The sequence below is a fragment of the Lissotriton vulgaris genome, chromosome 11, assembly GCF_964263255.1.
Source record: "Lissotriton vulgaris chromosome 11, aLisVul1.2, whole genome shotgun sequence".
Lineage (NCBI taxonomy): Eukaryota > Metazoa > Chordata > Amphibia > Caudata > Salamandridae > Lissotriton > Lissotriton vulgaris.
In genome coordinates, this window is record NC_141699.1 from 125,170,666 (window position 1) to 125,188,503 (window position 17,838).

General features: G+C 52.6%; 1 protein-coding gene across 1 annotated transcript in view; it reads left to right on the forward strand.

Annotated features, from left to right (window-relative positions):
- CIT (citron rho-interacting serine/threonine kinase) overlaps nucleotides 1-17,838 on the forward strand; it is a 1,473,679-nt gene that overhangs the window by 1,357,404 nt on the left and 98,437 nt on the right. The window contains exons 44-45 of the mRNA XM_086942878.1: nucleotides 1,349-1,477; nucleotides 2,261-2,341. Of these exons, the coding sequence (XP_086799004.1) occupies nucleotides 1,349-1,477; nucleotides 2,261-2,341 (210 nt within the window). The remainder of the gene's footprint in view (nucleotides 1-1,348; nucleotides 1,478-2,260; nucleotides 2,342-17,838) is intronic.

Consider the following 17,838-nt stretch of genomic DNA (forward strand, 5'->3'; position numbering starts at 1 on the left):
TGACTACTACAAACGCGGACTTTTTCTACCTTATTCGTTTCAGCACCTAATGACAGCTGAATATACACGTGAGCGTTTAGCTTTGTTTTTTACACCCCTCGTGCCTTAACTCATTTTAAGACCCACTTTCACTTCCCTGGGGGCGCCCTTAATTTACCAACACGATCAACTGACTTGGCATTTTACCCCGTCCTTACCGACCCTCGTTTTTCACTGCACCCATCACTAATGCACCGCCCATGTTCCATTTATGCATATCACTTTTCACTGGGAAATGGTTGGTCTCTGACCCACGTTTTGAACATTGTTATGTTACTGTGCAACTTGATGCAAATGCAGATCGTTCTTATTTTCAGAGCTCCTTGAGAAAGGGCAATCGGCCCGAAATGCATTGGAGCGACGATGATTTTGTGTAAAGCCATATAAAGTTGATGAAATGAATCTACTAATGAAAGGCTAACAACAATATACTCAAATTAAAGAAATCTTGAAAAATCAATGGAGTCTATTCGCATTTGATGAACCAGAGGGAGTGCCCAAATACTGGGATGTATACACAGGCCGTGTATACACATATCTAAGGTTTACATTTTGGCATAAACGGACGGTTACGCCACCAGTTGGAGCACCTCTAACAAAATCAGCTATCTTAAATAGCTATTCAAAAAGAATTTTTTCCCAACGCGCAGTGCATTGCCCATACCATTTGTTTGCAAAGTGAAAGAAGACAGTACAGAAACTGAGCTGTTTTAAGTAGATTGTTCTTTGCCTTATGATGAGCTGTGATCTGGCAAAAATAAAAAGCCTCCTGAGTGCCTTTGCGCTCATTCTACCAGGGTGAAGGCCGCCAATACAGCCCTGGCTAGAGATGTTCTAGATAACCAATTGTCCATACCTTCATCAGGCAATACCATAGCAGCCATCAGGTCTACTCATCTGTTTTACTACACACCCAACTCCCCATGGAGTGGACTTTATTCTGGGTTATAAACTGATGTCACATGCCCACAGTGGGGCCTGTATACAGCTCTGTGCCACCACATGCACAGGTGGAACGGAGTCTGCATGAAGTGAGATAGTGTTACTTTCTGGCCCACTGGCTCTATTGCGGAAGTTTATCTGGATTAAGTCTGGTGCCTGGGAGATTCAAAAGCTGCAGAAGCTGAGTTTGGAAAGTATTCACCAGTACAATCGTTAGCGAAGGTAAGCAACATGTTTGAGAAGATCTGTTTAGAGGCTCCACTGGTTAAGGACCTAATGTAATTGGTCCCTTCCTTGCAGAATGTTCTGTAAAGAATTAATTAAACTTAAACTTTTCACTAACCATCTTTCTTTTTATCCCATCTAGAATTCTTGGATAAAAATGACCATTCATTGGCCTCTGCTGTTTTCGCTTCATCCTCCAATAGTTTTCCAATTGCCATCATGCAGGTGAATACCACTGGGCAGAGAGAGGAGTACCTGCTGTGCTTCCATGGTAAGTAAGGTATTCGATGTACAAAGCTTCAAGCTTTACTGTGCTTTCTGGCACAAATACAACTGATAGCAACCTACTTGAGCAAAACATAGCCGATGCTTACATGTAGAATGCATATCAAGCCCCTGCCAATGAAAGTGGTGTCCTGCCATACGTAAAACCAAAATCTAAAGAAAAGTTCTAATTTCGCACTGCACTTTTTCCCTATTAATCCGCACATCCCTGTTTAGTGTGCTATCTGGGTGCACTCTCCGTTCTTGAGTGCTTCTACAACCATCATTAATCCACTTGTCGTCTAACAAGTCAGTCCCACAGATACACTGCTTAAACACTGCAAATTGTTGTATCACATTCACTTCGAGATATATTTCCAGGCTTTTTTTTATTGAGCAGAGATGCAGAGCAGTGCTTGTATACGCCATTCAAACATCTTAATATGTTCAATCCACACTAATCATGGAGCTTCTGCAAAGCTTATTGTTAATTTGAATATGTCAAGTATATCCCCTGACAAAGGGCCCTTGTCTGAAATGCATCAGGGCTATTGGAAAATATGATAAATTATGGATACCTAAAGAGAAATGCATTTTTTTAAAAAAAATATTCAGCAATATCCCGAATCTTCGTGTATGCTGCAAAAATGATATTAAATGTCACTATGTTTTCATTAGTAAGTCTGTAAACTAGTAATGTACAGTGAAGGGAATGTAGTAATTCTGAATTTCATCGATTATTATTAGGTAAAAAAACAAGGTCAATGTCTTTACATCTTGCTTTCTTTAGAATTTGGCGTTTTTGTGGATTCTTATGGAAGGCGAAGCAGAACAGATGATCTGAAGTGGAGTCGTTTGCCTCTAGCTTTCGGTAGGTGATAATATCCTCCTTACTAGGTCGCTCCAACATACAGTTCTGTCCACTGCTGCAGTATTTGTATAATGGTGTAACAAAATGTTTTGTATGAGCAGCCTGTTTATTTTCTTTTTGATACATTTAATTTAATTTAATTTTAATTTAATAACGATTTCTAAAGCGCCTGGTGACCCAAGGGCATCCCCGCGCTATGAGATTTGTGATCCTGTTGAGGGGGAGGGGGAGCGGAGAGACACTTGTAGAGGGACTCTATTTCGGGAATAGATGTGTCTTTAATTTCTTGCGAAATGCCAGGTAGTTAGGTTCCAGTCTGAGGGAGCGGGGAAGAGCGTTCCATCCAACAGCTGCTTGAACGGAGAATTGTCGTCCTCCTGTGCGAGTTCTTTTGAATCTAGGAATGCTGGCCAGGTTCTCATATTGGGATCGTAGGGATCTGGTTGCTGTGTAGGGGGTGATCATTTTGCTGAGGATCGCCGGACCAGATCCGTTGATCAGCTTATGTGTCGTGCACATCGCTTTGAATTGCACCCTTTGGCGCACAGGGAGCCAGTGCAGAGCTTTGAGGGCCGGCTTGGCGGACATTCTGGAGGGGAGGTTGGTGAGCAGATGTGCCGCCGCATTCTGTGTCCGCTGGAGCTTCGTTAGGGTGGCCTCAGGGGTGCCCAGGTAGACCAAATTGCTGTAGTCCAGGCGGGACAGTACTAGTCCCTGGTTGAGCAGTTTCCTGGAAGTTGGTGGCAGTAAGGGGAGAATCTTGCGGGTCGTGCGCATGAGCCCGAAGCAGGTGCCCGAAGTTTTAGCTGCTTGTGTTTTCATAGAAAGCTCTGGTTCGAGCCACACACAGAGTGTCTTAATTTCACGCTTCGGGGGGGGGGGGGGGATTTCCCCGAACACGTCGGGCCAGAGTGCTGGAGGGATGGTCGTCCATTGTTTCCCTAGGAGCATCACCTCTGTCTTAGACCCGTTTAGTTTTAATGATGAATTATTCATCCAGTTGTGAATTTCTGTAAGGCAATTGGTCAGGTTTTCTGGGTGGTCGATCAGTTGGGACAGAGAGACGACCAGCTGAGTGTCGTCAGCATAGCTTACCATGTTTATGTTAAATGGTGTCACCACATCCTCAAGGGGGGCCATGTATACATTAAAAAGCGTCGGGCTCAGAGAGGAGCCCTGAGGGACGCCGCTTGTGAGTGGGAGGTTGGATGAGTGGTGATTATCGTCCCATACTTGGAATGTGCGCCCTGTAAGGAAGGATTCAATCCAACTGAGTGCCGTCCCGGTAAGTCCTGCATCCGCCAGTCTATGTAGAAGGACACGGTGGTTGACTGTGTCGAAGGCTGCGCTTAGATCCAGGAGGATCACTGCCACTGATCCTCCTGAATCCAGTATGCGCCTTGCCTCTTCAATGACGGCAAGAAGTGCGGTGTCTGTGCCATGGCCCGGGCGGAATCCAGTTTGGGATTGTCTAAGTACGTTATTGGTCTCAAGGAACTGAGATAGTTGTATGTTTACCAATTTCTCTGCTACTTTGCTGATACCAGGGAGTAGTGATATTAGTCGGTAATTAGACATGTCTGCTGGGTCTAGCTGTGGTTTTTTTTTTGAAGCGCCTTCACCACAGCACTCTTCCAGCTGTCGGGGACAGATCCGTGGGCGAGCGAGCTGTTAATAAGTTCCGTGACAGTGGGCACGATGACTGAGGCTACGGTTTTGAGGAACCTGATTGGTGCTGGGTCCAGAGGCGATCCGCTTTTCATTTTTGTTAGGGTTCGTTCTACCTCTAGGCAAGTTACTGGCCGAAATGTCGGCAGTATGGGGTGTAGATTGCTTTCGATCTGGTCGAGGGATGAACAACTTTCCATGTGGCTAGGGGGGCCGGGGGGTGGGAGGGAGGCTAGAATACGGGTAATTTTGTCGTTAAAGTAATTAGCTAGTTCATTACTTCTGTCAACTTTGAGGTTGGTGGAGGGGGGGGTGTTAGGAACTTTGAGCAGCTCCTTTACAATTAAGAAGGATTCCCTGGCTGAGTTGGATGATTCTTGTATCCGCGTGTCGTAATGTGAGGCTTTGGCTTGTCTGATGGCCTCTTTATAGAGTCTGACTGTGATCTGGTAAGCTTCTTTATTGGCATGTTGCCAGTTTCTCCTCCAAAGCCGTTCGGCTTTTTTGCAGTTTTTGCGAAGTATTCAGAGGTCCGCGGTATACCACGGGGCCGAACCAGGTTTGCCGTTTATGTCTTCCCTAGTTCTAATTGGGAGCACTAAGTCCAGGGAGGAGGTGATCCACTCTCTGAATTTTTTGTCTGCAATAGCCGGATCTTCCGCGTGTGCAGGGGTGGTCCTTTCTAGGATTTTGGCCCATTCTTCGGTGGGGAGTCTGGACCAGGTCCTGTCCTTGCTGTAGGTGGGCGGTTTTTGGGGTTTCCTGAAAGTCCCAGGTATTTGGAAGGGGACTAGGAAGTGGTCTGTCCAGGGAAGGGGGAGGGCCTCCTTCGCTTGCATCGAGGGAGAGCTAGTGAATACCGGGTCCAATAGATGACCCTTGATGTGGGTGGCTCCGGAGTTGAGTAGGCGAATGTCCAGTGCCGCCAGATCTGAGATCAGGTCGTTGGCTACCGAGTCTACCGGGTCTTCGAGATGAATATTAAGGTCACCTACTATCATAAAGTTTGATATAGAGTGGGCTTGGGTTGTAACTGAGTCCAGGAGGGAACTAGCGAAAGGACCGGGGGGACGGTACACAAGTGTTCCTGTTAATGAGTTGGTTGGGTTTAGTTTGATAGTAAAGTGAAGACTTTCTGAGTCGGTAATCTGCGCATCACTGGTTTTACAGTGGAGATAGTCCCGATGGATAATGGCGACACCACCACCTCTGCCTAAGGGGCGGGGTAGGGACTGAATGCAATAGCCCGGTGGAGTTGCTAGTGCCATGTCTGATTGTGAATGTGGGGCAAGCCACGTTTCCGTGAGGAAAAGGATATCTATCTCCAGGTCTTCTATGAGGTGGTTAATCTGTGTCGCGTGTTTGGGTAGTGAGCGACAGTTTAGTGAAGCGAGTTTGAGGGAGGCGGCCTTGTGAGGTTTTGGAGGGAGCGTGAGCTGGGCTGGCTTACATAGAGAGCAGCGAGTGAAAGGTCCATTTAGATCATGGATGTAATCACAGGAGGAGGATGGGGGTCTAAGACTTAGTAGCTCTCTGCGTGAGTAGCTTACCTTTGGGTTGGCTGTTTTAGGCAGGGGTTCTGGCCCTGGGCCCGGCCGTGCGCAGACGGGCTTGCCTTAGGCGCGCCTTCGGCGCGTAAACGGCGCTCCCGCTGCGCTGGTATGGCCGGCACATTTGTACTGGTTGAGAGTGGGCGTGGCCTCGCGGTGGGCGTGGCTACCGCCTTGGGCGTTTTGGGCGTTTCCCTGTCTCAGCGCGGGTCGCTGTCTCAGGGAAGGTCAAGGAGGGCTGTGTCAGCGCGTGAGGTGAGCGCTTCAAAGAGGTGAGCTCCCAGGTTTTTAAAATCAACAAAAGAGCACAGAATATACAGTTTTTAAAGTAAAATTGTGGTCACAGTCCTCCGGCTTCCGCCTCAGAGGATACAAACAAACAGAGTGAAAATGTTAATTGAGCATGCCCTTCGTTGTTGTGGAACTAAGCGAAATTACCTATGCAATTGACGTCTGCAGCAGAATTCCATGTGTATCTAAGATTATGGCGAGATACTCTGAATGATGTAGAAAATTGGAGTGCTTTATTTAAAAATTATCTGGCAATGGTACACAAGGCATACTATCAATGACAGGCTATGTGAAGAAATTACATATCTTGTCTTTCCCACTGGTACCTTATATGATCCTGCTCAACGGCCTGAGAACTTTGCTACCAGACTAGTTGAGCGCTTGTTACACAGGGCCTCCTCAGATTGCAATGATGGAGGAGGGCTAGAGGGAGAGCACAAGACTGAAGATTAAAGCGTGGGTGCAGAATTTACTTAAAAGACCGACAGAGTGATCACACCTAGGCCTCAATGTGGAATACTAAGGGAAGGTTAAGGTGGAGGGGAGATGAAGGGTCCAGTGGAGCAAACTGTCTAGGAGAGGGACATTAGAGAGGCAGGGAGAGTGAAGGAAGGAGGGTGAGGTAGGACATTCGTTAACAAGTGTTGAGAGTTGTTGAACACACACAGACTCAATAATGAGAGACACACTCAAGAAGAAACTCAAGACCAATGTGGAAAAATAACAAGTACTTTTTATATTTTTTTTTAACCCCAAAAACTTTGTTAGGGAGTATGTACTTTTCAGTTTATCCGTTGTTGCAGGTAAGTAAAGAATGTTCACTCTAATGCGTCTTTATGCAATAATGCTTTCCTATAAAGAAAAGGTCCTATACTGCATTCGGATATTTGCAAATGATTCTCCGGGGTGTGCTTAAGGACTTAAGGTGCTAGGGGACCAAGGACTAAAGTACCACCACCAGTTCAGGTTTACCTTCCCTGGAGTGTCCTGGTGCAGAGGTGCTGGACAGGTAGTCTTGCGCGCTACATGCTAGGCAAAAAGGGGGCCACCAAGAAACCGGCTGCAGAGAGGGACTTGGGGACAAGTCCAGGAGCTCCCAGTGGGGGGGACTTGGTTCATGGGGGCCCTGGAAGTACTGTCGGTTGTAGTGGACCTGGGCCTGGTTTGCTTGGGTGAAGAGGGTTGTGGCTGAGTGGTGATCGTGCGTCAAAGGCACCCACGGGTCTCAGTTAGACTTGCAAATGGGGGCAAAACAGTGCAGCTGGGCCGCTCTCGGTGCTGACGTGCCTCGTCGGCTGCCCAGTCTTTGTGGTGTTAGAGTCCCAATTGGACCTAGCATTGATGGTTTCAAGGGGTTCGGTAGTCCCGGGCATTGGTGCAGGGCGGCTCTGGTTGATCCTGGCGTCTTTTCACTTGTTTAACAGGATGGATCTGACCTCTAGGAGTGTGGGGACCTCTTCCTGGGAGGCTACTGCATCAGTGGTCCCGATGAACAGCAAAATGGTGAACTGGATGTTTTGGTCGGTACCTGCAGGCTGCAGGGGAGTGGCTCCTCCACTTAAAGAGAAATGCTGACTGCTTGACAAAGTGCTGGAGGCCGCCCGAAGTTTTTGGAGGATGCACAGCTGCAGGACAATTCGGGTTGTCGCAATTGTCTGGTTAGGAGCAGGTAGGCAGGCAGAGTTTGGTGCCAGTGCTCACCAGCAGATCTTGCTTATTTGGCTATTCTTCGTCCTCTCCTTTTTGCAGCCAACAAATCTACATTCCTGGTGTCAAGGGGCCAAATAAATACTAAATTTAGAAACATTAAGGGGAGTGAAGGGTAGTAGCCAATGGGCTACTTACACTTGGAGTCACTACACCCACTATGTGACCACTTGCAGTGGACATAACCCTGTCTTAAAATTTTTGGTGGAACCCTTCTTTTTGTGGGGCACATCAGGCAGCCCACCTTAGGGGTGTAGCCTGGTGACCTGCCTGGTAGTCCACCACGCCTCCTAGCATGGCTAATTTCCTGCCTGTCTGAGTGCCAAATGGGCCTCAGCGCAGGGAGTGGCATCTCCTAAGTCTAGGGGAAGACTGTATAGCATATCAAAGGCGGCAGTGGCTTTAAAGTCCAGGCCTTGGTATGCAGATACACTTTCCATCCTGCTGGAGAAGGTGTGAACACCTTCCTCCGAAGCAGGCATTATTTCTGGCCTCAGAGAGCATGGACTCTCACCTGCAGAGGTACAAGAACATGTCTGTGGTGGCAGGCTAGATGGAAGAAACACGTAGTGATAGATTTTTTACCTTAGAATTAACCCCAGGCGTCGGACTGGATCCGGAAAGTTTTCGTCAGCATTACACCTGCGCGTCGGAAGGTAGCATCGTGCGGCTCCGCGAACGTCGTTGGCGTCGAGATGACGTCGCAGCAGCTACTTAGACACCGCCCTCGTGCGATGACGTCCGTTCTTGATTTTTCCGCGCCAGTAAGCGCAGATCCGGGAAGAGCGGTACCCCCAGTCACTTTTTGACTGAGATTTTCAAGCCTTTTTGTCTCTATTTTTCGAGACAATCGACTCCTGGTGCCGTAGGGATGCCCGGCTTTAAGTCCTGCGGTGACTGTCATCGCCTGATGTCGGTGACGGACCTGCACCGCGTGTGTCTCTATGCCTGGGGCGTGACCACAACCCCAAGTTGTGGCCCGACTGCCGGGCCATGGCGCTGAAGACTTTGTCGGAGCAGTCCCGAAAGTTGCTTGCAGTCCGGTAGTCGGCTCCGTGCCGCTCAAGGTCCTGGTCACGTGGGAAGTTGAGGGACTGGTTGCGGAGCCACCACCATCGTTCGTCGGGATCGAAGTCTTCGCGCTCTGGGTCAGGATTGACGAAGTATAACAAGAAGTTGAAGAGGTGTCATTGTTCTTCGACTTCCCCGATGTGGTTGAGGGTGCAGCTGGTGCCTCTCCTGCCGCTCCGCCGGAGCCTACTCAGTCGCCATCGGCCTACCCTGCCCTTTCCGGGTCCTTCGGCGACTATGGCCCAGCTGCTGGAATTTCTGTCAACCATGACCTGCGTCTTTGGGCCGTTGGGCCCGGCTGGGGGCCCTCGCCCTTCACTGTCGTCTGGCTCCAGCATCCGCGCCGAAGGGCCTCAAGGATCCATGCCTGGATCCCTTTCGACGTCGGTTGACCTTGTGACCCCTCCACCGACCCCACCAGCACCACCTCAGACGTCGTCCGGGGGCACGGGCAGAACGGCATTTCTCGACGACGATTCCAACGCCGATGGAGCCTTTCTACCCCGATGTCCAGCCTCCCTATTTTCGTACAGTTCATCAGCCTTTGGAGGAAGGGGAGGACTGGGAGGGGTCTGAGGACCCTCTGAAAGCACAATGTTAGTTTGACCCAGACTGGGCAGAGGAACTGGGGATGCCAGTGGTCTTGATACCTCTCCTGACCGTGGCATGCTAACTCCTCCTACCGTGGGTGCAAGTTACGCAGTAGTGTTGCGTAGGGCGGCCAAGGCTCTCCACCTCAAACGCTCTACAGTGGCGGTCAGGACTAACCTCCTGACAGAAGTGCTTCAGCCGGCGGCTACCTCTGCGGAGCCACTGCTGCCTTTAACCCCTTCGCTGCGGCGGCTATTCCGCCGCAGCGCTAAAGGGGTGGGGCACCCGCGCGGCAGCTCCATACTATTGACGGAACCGCTCCGTCACGGCGCGCGCGCGGGCGAGCTGTGCTTGTGACGGAACGGTTCCCTCACAAACCCGCCTGCCCATTAAAGCGTCAGCGCAGGCGCGAAATCAGCTCACCCTTGGCTTGTGACGGAGCGGTTCCGTCACAAGTATGGGAGGGGTTAATGATGTATTTTCAGAAGTTCTTTTGGGCACCTGGTCCAGGCCCAACACAGGGGCTCCTGTGGATAGGAATGTGGCCCGACTCCATAGCCTGGCCCAGAGCAACCCCATTTTCCTTTCCCAACACCCCACCCCTGAGAGCTTAGTTGTCCAAGCCTCTGCGTCCCCAAGCGCATTCCCTACCGCACCCCTGGACAGGGAATCCAAGAAACTAGAGCAGATTTTTTTCTTCCACCAGTTCAGGGCTGTGGTCTGTGAACACCGCATGCCTCTTGGGCCGTTATTCCCACTCTGTGTGGGATATGGTGGTGCAAGTGCTGCCTCAGTGCCCGGAGGAGCCCCGGAAAGTGCTCTCTCAAGCTATTGCTTAAGGGAAAGGTGCAGCAAAGTTCACGATTCGTTAAGGCCTTGACACCGCCGACTCACTGGGCAGAGCTATTTCCATGACAGTGGCGCTCTGTCGCCAAGCCTGGCTGAGGACTACTTTTTTCTCTGGGGATGTCCAGAACACCCTGATTTTCATGCCCTTTGATGGCATTCGCTTTTTTGGCAACAAGGCAAAGGGCTTTGAGGACTCGTGGGCTACTGCCAAGTCCTTGAGCCTTTCCGCCGCGTGCCCTCTGCCGCCTTCTGCTTTTCGCTCCTTTCGTGGCCACGGAGGGGACGCCCCGAAAGGTTTGATTCAGAGCCACAGCCTGCGCAACAACAGTCTCAGCGCGGACGTGGGGCCCGCCGAGGCGTTCATGGGGCCAGCGGGTCAGTCCACCTCTACACCGGCCACCACTGCCTCGAAGCCTTCCTAGTGGGTGGCAGGATTCGCCATCACCTCCGCCATTGGAGCACCATCACTTCAGACAGGTGGGTTTTACAAAAAGTCCGAAAGGGCTACTCCCTCCCCTTCGAGACTACCCCTCCAGCTTTGCCACCCCAGTACCACTGCATGTCGGGGGATCACCTGGCACTTCTTCAACAGTAAGTTGTGGGCCTCTTGGCCAAGGGGGCCATAGAATGTGATCCTCCGCCAGAAGTAGGACGTGGTTATTATTCCCACTACTTTCTGGTGCCCAAGAAGGACAAGTGCCTGCGTCCTGTCTTGGATTTCAGGGACGTCAATCGCTTCCTCCGGAAGGAGAAGTTCAAAATGCTAACTCTGGCTCAGGTCTTGTCTGCCCTCGACCCTCGAGACTGGATGGTAGCGCTGGACATGCAGGACGCATATTTTCACATCCCCGTCCTGCCGGTCCACCTGCGTTACCTGCAGTTCACGGTAGGCCACGAGCACTTTCAGTTTACTGTGCTCCCCTTTGGCATTACCAGCGCCCCACGAGTGTTCACAAAAGTGATGCCGGTGGTCGCAGCTCATCTGAGCAGATCAGTGATTCCAGTCTTCCCATATCTCGACGACTGGCTGTTGAAGGCGGGCTCACCTCAGACAGTCTCCCACCTCCAGACTACGGCTAACCTCCTGCATTTGCTGAGGTTCTCCATCAAAGTGCCAAAGTAGCACCCGATTCCCTCTCAGAAACTCCTCTTCATCGGAGAGGTTCTGGATACAATGCAAGACCCTGAGGCTGCTGGGTTTCATGGCCTCCTGCATCCTGCTTGTCACTCATGCCAGATGGCATATGCGGGCTCTGCAGTAGGACCTGAAGTTCCAGTGGGCGCAGCATCAGGGGAACCTGTCCTGTTACGTCCAGATCTCGGAGGGCACTGCACAACAGCTGCAGTGGTGGCTCACGACACGGGATTGGGTGGCAGATCCCTCTGCCTTCCTCAGCAGGAGCACACAGTGGTGATGGATGCGTCCCTCCTAGGATGAGGGAACCACATGGGATAGGCGGAGGTTAGAGGCTATGGTCTCCGGCGGAGTCCAGGCTCCATATCAATCTTCTGGAGCTTTGGGCGATCCGACTTGTACTGAAGGCATTCCTTCCCTCTCTCAAGGGGAGAGTAGTGCAGGTGTTCACAGACCACACCTGCGCCATGTAGTACTGCAACAAATCGGGCCGGGTGGGGTCGTGGACCCTATGTCAGGAGGCTCTGCGCCTCTGGACATGACTGGAACATCTGAAAGAAACATGTTAGTGATAGATTCCTAACCTTAGAATTACCCCAGGCGTCAGAATGGATCTGGAAAGTTTTCGTCAGCAGTACCCCTGCGCTGCGGTAGGCATAGTAATGCGGCTCCGCATACGTCGTTGGCGGCGTAGTCGCCGAGATGACGTCTCTGGAGCTACTTAGACACGCCAACGTGCGCTGACGTCAGTTCTTTCTTTTTCCAAAGCAGCAAGCGCAGACCTGGAGAGAGCAGTACACCCAGTCACTTTTTGACTGAGTTATTTTTGAGACTTTTGTCTCTATGTTTTGAGTCTGACTCTTGGTGTATAGGGATACCGGATGTTAAGCGCACGTTGGCGCAGCTTGTTCCTGCATGATGTCGATGACGGACCCGCACAGTGAGTGTGTCTACAACCTGGGGCGCGACTACAACTCCGAGTTGTGCCCCAAATGCCGGGCCATGCCTCCGAAAACTTTATAGGGAGTGGTCCCAAAAGTTGCTAGAAGCCCGTGAGTCGGCTCCACGCCTTTCAAGGTCCTGGTACTGTGGGAGGTCGAGGGACTGGTTACGGAGCTGCCACACCACCATGGTTCGTCGAAGTCTTCGCACTTGGGTCTGGTACGGCGAAGCACAAGAAGTCGAAGAAGTGTTGTCGCTCTTCGCCTTCCCCGAGCCTGTTGCGTGACATGGCTGAGGGTGTGGGTGCTGCAAGCCCTTTGGCTCCGGCAGAGCCTGCGCAGTTGCCGACAGCCTACCCGCCCTTCCTGGGTCCGTCGGTGACTCCGGCCCAGCTACCGACTTCCTGACAGCCATATTTACAGCAAGGGGTGGTGAGGGACAGAGTCTCTGAATTAAGCAGAAAGCTCTCACCCAGTCAAGAGATCAGGGCTAGATCCAACACCGTTTTTTAGCTCACTGCACCATCCCAGTTTCAGAACCCGGCTGTATGCAAATTAGTCTGTTCCTGTCCCAGTGCATGATGGGAACAGGGCAAACCAAACTACAAAAGCCAATTCTTACACTGGGAAGGAAACAAGCTCCCGGGGACCGGTTTCTGGCATTACAGCCGTCTTCGGCCCGGTTTGCTTGAATCCTGATGGTGCAATGAGCAAGGGTCTCACATCTGAGAATACCCTTCCACGCTTAGGGTGGACAAAAATATTTACAGCAAGGGGTGGTGAGGGACAGAGTCTCTGAATTAAGCAGAAAGCTCTCACCCAGTCAAGAGATCAGGGCTAGATCCAACACCGTTTTTTAGCTCACTGCACCATCCCAGTTTCAGAACCCGGCTGTATGCAAATTAGTCTGTTCCTGTCCCAGTGCATGATGGGAACAGGGCAAACCAAACTACAAAAGCCAATTCTTACACTGGGAAGGAAACAAGCTCCCGGGGACCGGTTTCTGGCATTACAGCCGTCTTCGGCCCGGTTTGCTTGAATCCTGATGGTGCAATGAGCAAGGGTCTCACATCTGAGAATACCCTTCCACGCTTAGGGTGGACAAAAATATTTACAGTAAGGGGTGGTGAGGGACAGAGTCTCTGAATTAAGCAGAAAGCTCTCACCCAGTCAAGAGATCAGGGCTAGATCCAACACCGTTTTTTAGCTCACTGCACCATCCCGGTTTCAGAACCCGGCTGTATGCAAATTAGTCTGTTCCTGTCCCAGTGCATGATGGGAACAGGGCAAACCAAACTACAAAAGCCAATTCTTACACTGGGAAGGAAACAAGCTCCCGGGGACCGGTTTCTGGCATTACAGCCGTCTTCGGCCCGGTTTGCTTGAATCCTGATGGTGCAATGAGCAAGGGTCTCACATCTGAGAAAACCCTTCCACGCTTAGGGTGGACAAAAATATTTACAGCAAGGGGTGGTGAGGGACAGAGTCTCTGAATTAAGCAGAAAGCTCTCACCCAGTCAAGAGATCAGGGCTAGATCCAACACCGGGGCCAGGGACAGACTGATTTGCATATAGCCAGGTTCTGAGCTGGGATGGGGCAGTGAGATAAATAACGGTGATGGATCAAGCCCTGATCTTTGGACTGGGTAAGAGTGGTCTGTTTAACTCAGACACTCTGTTCATCACCACCCCCTTTTCTAAATCGTTTTTGGCCACTATAGGTGTGGCAGGGTATACTCAGACATGAGTCCCTTTCTCACTGCTCCATCAGGATTCAAGCAAGCCGGGCCGAAGAAGGCTGAAATGCCAGAAACCGGTCCCCGGTAGCTTGTCTCCTTTCTGGTGAAGAATTGGCTTGGTAGTTTAGTCTGCCCTGTTCCCATGATGCACTGGGCCAGGGACAGACTGATTTGCATATAGCCAGGTTCTGAGCTGGGATGGGGCAGTGAGATAAATAACAGTGATGGATCAAGCCCTGATCTTTGGACTGGGTAAGAGTGGTCTGTTTAACTCAGACACTCTGTTCATCACCACCCCCTTTTCTAAATCGTTTTTGGCCACTATAGGTGTGGCAGGGTATACTCAGACATGAGTCCCTTTCTCACTGCTCCATCAGGATTCAAGCAAGCCGGGCCGAAGAAGGCTGAAATGCCAGAAACCGGTCCCCGGTAGCTTGTCTCCTTTCTGGTGAAGAATTGGCTTGGTAGTTTAGTCTGCCCTGTTCCCATGATGCACTGGGCCAGGGACAGACTGATTTGCATATAGCCAGGTTCTGAGCTGGGATGGGGCAGTGAGATAAATAACGGTGATGGATCAAGCCCTGATCTTTGGACTGGGTAAGAGTGGTCTGTTTAACTCAGACACTCTGTTCATCACCGCCCCCTTTTCTAAATCGTTCCTGACAGCCATGGCTTGCCTTTTTGGCCCATTGGGCCCCGCCGGAACGCCTTCGGTCCGTTTGGGGGTCCTCGCTCTTCTTCGTCGTTTTTGTTGACGACTCCGGTCTTGACGCCGCAGGACCCCAATGGATCCATGCATGGATCCCAGCCGATGTCGAGTGGCCTCGTACGACCTCCACCGACATCAACGTCTACAGCACCGGCGTCGGCCGGCGCCGTCCCCAGCTTCCACCCCGGCGTGGAGACGGCGCCGGACCGGTGTCAATCGACGCCAATACTGACATTCTATCCCTTTCTCCATCCGCCTCCCTCTTTTCCGCCTGCCCGGCAGGTTTGGAAACACTGGAAAGTGTCTGAGGACCCTCTCGCAGCCCAGTGCGAGTTAGACCCGGACTGGGAAGAGAATTTGGAGGATGCAGGTGACATGGATTTTACTCCAGAACCTGGCACACTGTCTCCTTCTACCGTGGCTACAGAGGAGGGTGGCACATATTCTGTGGTGTTGCGTAGAGCAGCCAAGGCACTCCACTTCGAGCTTCCAATGGTGGCCGTCAGGACTTACCTCCTGACAGAAGTGCTCCAGCCAGAGTCTTCCTCTACGGAGCCACTGCTGCCCTTTAATGACGCACTTTTGGACGATCTTTTGGGCACCTGGTCCAGGCCCAACACAGGGGCTCCTGTGGATAAGAACGTGGCCCGACTCCATCGCCCAGCCCTGGGTGACCCCATTTTCCTCTCTCAAAACCCAACCCTTGAGAGCGTGGTTGTCCAAGACTCTGCGTCCCCAAGCGCATCCCCTTCCACACCTCCGGATAGGGAATCCAAGAAACTGGAACAGTTTGGGAAGAAACTGTTTATTTCCGCCAGTTCAGCGCTGCGGTCTGTGAACACTGCATGCCTCTTGGGCTGTTATTCCCATTCTGTGTGGGACATGGCTGTGCTGGTGCTGCCTCAGTGTCCGGAGAAGGTCCAGATGGTGCTCTCCCGAACTATTGCTGAGGGGAGATACGCAGCCAAGTTCATGATTCGTTGTGGCCTTGATATCACTGACTCGCTGCGCAGGGTGATTTCCACGACAGTGGCACTATGCCGCCACGCCTGGCTGAGGACAACTGGCTTTTCCGGGGATGTCCAGAACACTCTGATGGACATGCCCTTAGATGGCACTCGCCTTTTCGGTGACAAGGCATATAGGGCGTTTCGGCTACGCACACTCTTTCCACTTCTGCTTTTCACTCCTTTCGTGGCCAAGGAAGGGGCATCCAGACACGTTTGTTTTAGAGCCACAGGCATGCGCAGCAACAGTCTCAGTGCAGCCGCGGATGTGGGACTCGCAGAGGGGGGTCACGGGGCCAGCGGGCGGGTCAGTCCACCACCTCCTCTGCTGTCACTGCTTCCAAACCTTCCTAGTCCGGTGTTTCAGGCCCACTAAACACCAGTGGGTGGCAGGATTCGCCATCACCTCCCCCACTGGCGAACCATCACCTCAGACAGGTGAATCTGAAAGAAACAGGTTAGTATTAGATTCCTTACCTTAGAATATCCCCAGGTGTCAGTCTGGAACCGGAAACTTTTGCGTAGCAGTACCCCTGCGCGTCGGCAGGCGTCGTCTGCAGGCGTCCCCTGCGGCTCCACGTCCGTCGTGCGCCGTGATGACGTCGCTGGAGTATATAGACGCCGCCTCCGCGCGCTGATGTCAGTTCTTCTTTTTTCCGCGCCAGTTAGCGCAGATCCGAGAAGTGCAGTACTCCGGTCTTTTGACCAAGTTTTTGATCCTTGATCTTTTTTGAACTCTTCTACGGTGCCGGTAGGATGCCCGGTTTTAAGAATTGTGACGACTGTGAACGCACGATGTCGGTCACAGACCATCACCGACTCTGCCTCTGGTGCCTGGGCCCCGACCACGACTTGGACTCCTGCGTCGATTGCTGGGCCTTGACGAATAAAGCTAGACGGGAGCGAGCGGTCCCGCAAGCTGCTCGAGCTCCGGGTGTCGGCCCCGCGTCGAGAGCGGTCCCGGTCCGGCCGGAGGTCAAGGGAGCGATCGAGGGAGCGGTCGCGGAGTCGTCACCGCTCCGGAAGTCGTCACCATTCCTCTGGTTCTTCAGGTAGGAAGCACAAGAAGTTGGGGCGTCGTCATCGTACCCCCGACGCTCGCGCGATGCGGCCGGGGGTTCGGGTGACCCCACCCCGCGGCTCCGCGTGAGTCGCCGACGCGGCCTGCTCCATACCCTACGGTCCCTGGGCAAGGCGCGTCGCCCGAGGAGATAGAGGCGTTCCTCATGGCCATGAGGGCTCTGTCTCCTCCGACGGGTTCCGCGGCGCCTTCGGGCCCTGTGGTCCCGTCCGTGGCCCTAGCGGTTCAGGTGATCCTGCCTCGATGCCGTTGTGTGCTCCGGCCCCGGATCCGTCGACGGCTCCGATCCCGGGGCCGCAGGGGCCCTCAGGGTCGACGCCGGCTGGTCAACCGGCCTCTCCGGCGCCGATTCCATAGGGGCAACCCCAGGCGCCGCCCCCGCACGGCGCCGATTCTCCGGCTCCGGGCGGCGCCGGCTCCGGGCGGCGCCGTCCCCATTCCCTCTCCGGTGCCGGACGCGGAGTCGGACCGGCGCCGTCCGACGCCGGGCTCGACGCCGATGGGGCCTGTGAACCCCGAGTAGCCGGTCTACATTGTTGACTCCGAATATGGTGAAGATGTAGATTACGGAGAGGAGTGGGAGGAGTCTGAGGACCCTCTGACCCGTGAGTGTCAGTACGACGCGGGTGACTTGGGTGACGCCAGTGGTCGGGACGACTCCCCCAACCCTGGCTTTGTCTTACCTCCTACCGTGGCTTCGGAGGAGGGGGCAGCTTATTCAGTGGTGTTGATGAGGGCTGCCAAGGCCCTAAACCTTGTGCTCCCCGTCGCGGCCGTGAGGACTAACATCCTCACTGAGGTCCTCAAACCGCAGTCATGCCCACAGGAGCCCCTGCTGCCGTTGAACGAGGCCTTAACTGACGTTCTTTTGGGCACGTGGTCCAGGCCCGCTTCAGGTTCGCCTGTTGACAGGAACGTGGCCAGACGCCACCGTCCGTGTTCGGACGACCCCAAGTTTCTGTCCACCCATCCCACCCCTGAGAGTCTGGTGATCCAGGCCTCCACTTCACAAACCGCATTCCCGTCGGCCCCGCCCGACAGGGAATCTAAGAGGTACGACCAGTATGGCAAAAAGGTATTTTCGTCCTTGAGTCTGGGACTGCGGTCTTGCAACACCGCGTGCCTCTTGGGCCGCTACACCCACTCTCTGTGGGATAC